We start from the raw sequence: 6012 nt of genomic DNA, 5'->3' as shown, positions 1-6012 counted from the left end.
TGAGAGGCACAGTTATGCCTCTTTCAGAAGGAAAAAAATCGTGGTCCCGGTTTGATTTTTTCGTTTGTTTTTTTGAAAAAAAATCATTAAAATCTATCAACATGAGATCTAATTTAGAAGAGCTCGACTCGAGGAATTCAACAGTAAAAAGAGTTCAAGATTTGGCTGCTGGTCTGTCACGCCAGAAGTCGCGGGTTCGAACCCCGTTTTCCCCGCCCGATCTTTGTTTCTTCCCGAGGTCATACCTCTGGGCACTGAACTTCATAGACAGACTTACCAATTGATGAGCCAAAGTAGCAAATTTCTTCTTCCTGGGAGGGGCGGACTCTATGTTGGTAGATCGAACTTTCATTTCTTCCTTCCATTTCATCTGTTCAAGTAGTCTCCAGTCTAGCTGTGTCAAATCGGGTGTGAAGTGTCCTTCTAGGTTCTGGCTGGTAGAGCATAGGACTGAAAATCCTCTTTAGTTTCACGCATGGGACTCTAAATCCCAATTGCGCTAGCTCTGGTTACCCGATGCAATGGAGGGTCCCACTCCAGTATCTGCTTTGATTCATGCAGCTACTATGGTCACTGCTGCCGTTTTCGGGGAGTGATCGGGGAAGAGTCGAGTACAAGAGGAAGGTGGAAGGAAAAAAGCGCCAGAAGCGCCAGGTGCGAAGATAGACCATCAAAGAGCTCCATAGCATAGCAAAAAAGATAAAGACAAGTATAAATAGTAGGCTATCGATTAGGTTTTTCTACTTAATTAAGCTGCTTATGCAAAGTTTTATAATTTGTTCACATAGGCAGCGTGATTGGGGGCATATTTGTTGAGGCCTTCACAACATTGAAGAATTGTCTGGTCACTGCTCTTGTTATGGCTTTGCCTGATTTGACCCTACCATTTACTTTTAAACAGATGCATCAGGTCAAGGGAACGCGAGAGGCGCACGAAAGGAGGTAGACCTTCGGTGTCACCTTGGGGAGAGCTCACCAAGGCAGGATTTTGGGCAGTAGTAGGGGTGGTGAAACTTTAGATGTCAAATGCCACCTTTTTCGTAGTCTATAGGGAAAAGGTACACGATGATTTTTCAGAGTCTATAGGGGAAGATTCCACCAGCTCCGGTTGCTTTGGGTGAGAGATCGAACCTCCACTCGTTTCTGGTTTCTGCTTTCTCCCTAAGAAAAGAAGATATGATACTTTTAGAAGAATGCAACCCCCAGATTTGCACTTTCTTCATCCCGTTTTGCCATTGTGCATTAAGTAATCCAAAGTTTGTGAAGGAAGCTGCAATGCACCACATGTTAGCTTATAGGCCACGGTTTAAGAGGTAGAACATTTTTTTTGCAGAAAAAGAGGTAAAACATTTTGAATAAACAAATTTGTAAAAAAAAAACTTCAAGATTACGACAAGTGCCACACTGAATAATTATTGGAAAGTGGTAGTGACCTTTGCAAGAAGTGCTCTTTAATTAGTTTTTTTAAAGAAATGAATGCTTTTTAATTAGTGATTAGCACCTCTTACGCTCTTTGCATTTGTGCTCTGGCCATGCACGACACAACAAGGAAACAGAGCAGCCCACCGATACGTTTAGCTCATCAGCCCGCCTGATTTTAGACTGTTTTGGGCCTGTCTCACGGCTCTAGACGGGCCACGTGCCGGCACGACCCGATTGTATACGTGCTGGGCTAGGCCCACCACTGGCCGGGCACGCGGGCTATCGGGCCGCCACGCCTGGACCGGCTATTCGGCCTGGTTTGGCGGTGCACACCCCGGCCGCGCCCTTTCTGCAGGGAAACTCTACAGTTCTTTTACCCAGTGGATCCAGAGAGACAGACTAGTGGGTCCTACCTGAGCACTCTCCTTCCGCGGCAGTGCAAGTCGGAATTCCGTGCAAAGCCATGGCCTCCGAGCAATCGTCGCCATCTCCATCGCCGCCGCCGCCTGCTCCCACCAGCGTAATCGATCTCGGCGACGATCTCCTCCGCGAAATCTTCCTCCGCCTCCCCTCCCTCCCGAGCCTCGTCCGCGCCGCCCTCAGCTGCCGCACCTTCCTCAGCGCCGTCCGCTCGTCCCCCGTCTTCCGCCGCAGCTTCCGCGCGGCCCACCCACCCCCTCTCCTCGGCTTCTTCTTCGACCTCGACGGCCCCGCCATCCCTGCCTTCGCCCCCGTCCGCCGCCGCTCCGACCCTGACCTCGCAGCCGCCGTCCGCGGCGCCGATTTCTTCTTCACCCGCCTCCCCGACGACGACGACGCCTCCCCTGGGTGGTTCGTGTGCGACTGCCGGGGAGGCCACGTGCTCCTCTGCAACGGAAGGACGGGGCAGTTCGCCGCCTACAACCCCCTCACAGGGGCCCTGGATCTTGTCCCTCCGACGCCCGACGAGTTCTTCGACGACGGCCACGGCCTTACCTCGCACCTCGATTGCTTCATCCTCGCCTCCGAAGAGGGCGACGGGCCGTTCCGCCTTGTCACTATCTGTTACGACGAGTCGCGGGCGCGCGCCGCCGTCTTCTCGTCAGATAGCAGGGAGTGGCAGATCTTCCCGTGGTCTGAGGCTGTGGAGCCACTGCCTGAAGACGAACACTGGCTTAAAGTTGGCACGATGGTGAATGGGTTCATCTATTGGATACAAGCAAATGAAGCCGGCTTGCTCGTGCTGAACACCGCAACGCTACATTTCTCTCGGATGAATCTGCCACCATTCTTGGAAGGGAAAATTCACCTTGTGTGGCCTGGGGAGGCCAAGGATGGGAGGCTTTGTATCGTTTGCCCAGTTGACTTTGGTATCCATGTTTGGTTCTGGCGAGCTGATGAGGACGGCTTCGAGAGATGGATGCTAGAGAAGAAGTTTCAGTTAGAGTTAAAGTCGATTGTTGAGGCCACTGGGGGCTCACTAGAAGATGTTGAGCTGCATATTGTGGATACTATTGATGGGTTTGTGTACTTCTCTACTGGTGAAACGTTCCATAATGTTCATGTTCCTTCGTGGTTCCTGTCTTTATGCATGGAGACGGCGAAGCTGGACATGCTCTTTCAGAAGAGATGTGACAGCCATGTCCGGCCCTACATCATGCCATGGCCTCCCTCTTTGGTAAATAATAAGTTGTGCCCTCTACTTGAAGGAGAAGGTGCTTGACGATATGCTGGCAAGGTATCATAACGTTTCGTTCTATCGTCCACTGTATGGATTGTTCAAGTATTGATATTCTGAAGATGAGAAAGAGAAGTCCATTATTATCTTACTGTGTTAGACACATGCAAACTGGGTTATCTACATTTATAGGTTTCGTCAAATACTTGCTTGTGTTTTACTGATCATTAGGTGTTTTTGCCAATCATGCCGAAGGACCAGCATTAGAACTAACGACTATGTTTTCCTGTACCGCATGTGTGGCAATACCCTACAGCTCTATAGTCTATACGACTGGTTGCATTTCTGAACTTGTTCAAGTATTACATTCCACTACCATCTTTGAGACAGAGATTCCACTAATAAATTGGTACAGTTGTCATTTTGATTTGATTTTTCGTTTTGTTGCCAGTTGGACTCATTTTATTTTGGATTGTCTCAATTCACTAGCTAATTACTCGATTGTTTGTTTTGCTTTCCCTCTCATTCACCTTATTATATGAAATAAACCCCCATCTATCTACTTGGAATACAGAACTTTGCATTTTAATCATTTTTAGGCATGCTTCGATGATATTCAAAATGTGCTCTATACGAGTGTATGTTGTTTTGTCGTTTAATCGAGTATATTAGTTCAAAGGATTTACTATTTTTTTTTGTTTTGTGAACTGATAAGTCTTTTCAGGGGGAAAACATTTTGGAATTTTGTGAACCATTGTAACATCCCAAATTTTCAATTTGTAATTTATACATTAGATCACCATGCATATCATATTTTATTTTGCATTTTGGTTGATCCTAGAAATTCTACGCAACTCAATGACCCGCGGAGAGAGTTGGAGATTTCGTTATTTTCATATTTGAGTTTTCTCAAATTTTGAGAATAGGATAGTTTGATTTTATTTATTTTATCATCAATTATTTCTATTACAAAAATATGAGAGAGGGAATAAAATGACTTTCCCAAAATAAAGAAATATTGAGGATTTAATAATAAAATCAAATAAGATTTTATTTCGGAGTTTTTCGGTGTTTTATTTGAATTTAGGAAAAATGTGCGTTTTTCAAAATTGCATTTAGGTCACAAATAAATGTTCATCTTATGCGGCTTGATTTTGGAAGCCCGTGAAAATTTGTTTCGGAATTTTAGGAGTTTGTTTAGTATTTCTTTTTATTTTTCTTCCGAGCGGAATAATAAAGAAACGAACCGACCTAACGGGCCGTGTCCGACTAGGACTCTGGCCCGACTAGGCAATAAAAGCCGGCCCAGCCCCCCCGGGCCAAACCCTAGCCAGCCCCGCCGCGCTCACCCCGCAGCCGCCGCCGCCCCATCGCGCCACCGTCCTGCCCGCCGCCACCGCCGCCCCGCGCCGCCCCGCCGACTCCGCCGCCGCGCCGCCTGCCGGACGCCGTCGCCGCCGCCTCGTTTTCCGTGCCGCTGTTTTTTTCGAAAAAATCGTCGGTTTTTCATCGGTTTTTTTAGATTCGGTTTTTCTGGTTTCTTTAAATAGTGAGCGTTCGTCAGTTCGTTCGTTCTAGTGAGCGTTCGTCGTTTTTCTTTTTTTTGGATTAAATCCGTGATTTTTCTGATCGCGATTCCTGATCCGATTTTAGTTTTAGTATAACTTTTCGCTCGTTTATCGGAATCAGGCGATTCAAGCGCCTAGAGTTTCGTCTCGAAACCCGCTATCCGTTCAATCAACTTAAACAAGATTTTGCTACTGTAAAATTTGCCCTAGATCCAGATTACTAGAACGAAGTTGTTTTCTTTCGCCGTTTGACTTTCGTTGCTTCGTTCAATCTGATTCTTTTTGCAAACCGGAGTTGTTAAGTTGAACCTTCTGGTTAGATCTCTTATTTGAGTTTTACCCGTGCATTAGATGAGTACTTATTGTATACTTGTTTGTTTGTCTGCGATAAAATACCCGGAGTGCGCCGCTTGTTACTTCGAATCGTTAGGTTTCGCGGATCATTAGCAAGGCAAGTAACACTTTGATCATACCTTTTCTACTACCCAGTTTTATTGCATTAGATCAATCCTCACACATTGCATGATTAGGATCTAATTAAATTGTGGGATGGGAAGTAGATGAGGTAGTGCCTATTACCTGTTTATTATCAAACCTTTGGGAGTTACTTCTACGTTTGCTTTTTATGCCATGCTATGCTAGTAGACGTGGATTGGGTGAGTGATATCCATGACAGATGTGAGATTGTTAATTAATGGTTTATCTAAGGTGGCCACTTAAACACACATCTGGGTGGATTGAGGTACCTGGTTATTGCAGGATTGCCTGTCCAGGCACCTGGGTAGACCAGGATTGCCTGTTTTTTTATGGACCGCCACCCAGGCTCAAAGGGATCATGAGACTATTCATACTAGAAACTTCCGTGTGCAGCCACAAGCTATTATGGGCTCTAGCATAGTTGACTAAGTTGTGCGAACTCTTAGAGTGGTAGACTAGCAGATGTAGGGGATGTAGGTGTTACGGTCTACCCGATCATAAGGTGCTAGCACTTCTGAAAGACTATGTCTTGGTCATCCGTCTTCTCAAACACCATGTAGTGCGAGAAACCAAACGGAGGCGATCGAGTCTTGTGGGGAAAAGTGCGCAAACCTCTGCAGAGTGTAATAAACTAATCATGGTTAGCCGTGTCCCCGGTTATGGACGTTTTGAGTATCTAGTACTTGGATTTTCATGTGAATCTCAATATGTTACTCTAAATTAATTTTGTTGGGTTATGTTTAACGATGATGCTTAATTGGGATTGAGAATGCTGTCAACCATTCTCAATGTTTAACAACCACCATGATAGTAATTAAATTTTATTTCTTTGAAGTAGGGAAAAATTGGCTTTACGCAAAACTGTAACCATAGAGCTTTCCACCAGCC

At 45.8% G+C, this 6012-nt stretch overlaps 1 protein-coding gene across 1 annotated transcript; it reads left to right on the top strand.

The window, feature by feature from the left end:
• Window positions 1-1822: 1822 nt before the first annotated feature.
• Window positions 1823-3397, top strand: LOC125515453 (uncharacterized). Its single transcript, XM_048680920.2, has one exon. It carries the CDS (start codon window positions 1886-1888, stop codon window positions 3122-3124), a length of 1239 nt encoding a protein of 412 aa, XP_048536877.2. The 5' UTR covers window positions 1823-1885; the 3' UTR covers window positions 3125-3397.
• Window positions 3398-6012: the final 2615 nt, after the last annotated feature.

This window comes from Triticum urartu, chromosome 6A (genome assembly GCF_056163025.1).
Source record: "Triticum urartu cultivar PI428250 chromosome 6A, HENAU_Tu73, whole genome shotgun sequence".
Taxonomy (NCBI): Eukaryota; Viridiplantae; Streptophyta; class Magnoliopsida; order Poales; family Poaceae; genus Triticum; species Triticum urartu.
This window is presented reverse-complemented; position numbering and strand designations above follow the sequence as displayed.

Excerpts from the sequence above, each read along its gene's own strand:
- LOC125515453 (XM_048680920.2), top strand. The coding sequence starts at position 1,886 with ATGGCCTCCGAGCAATCGTCGCCATCTCCATCGCCGCCGCCGCCTGCT.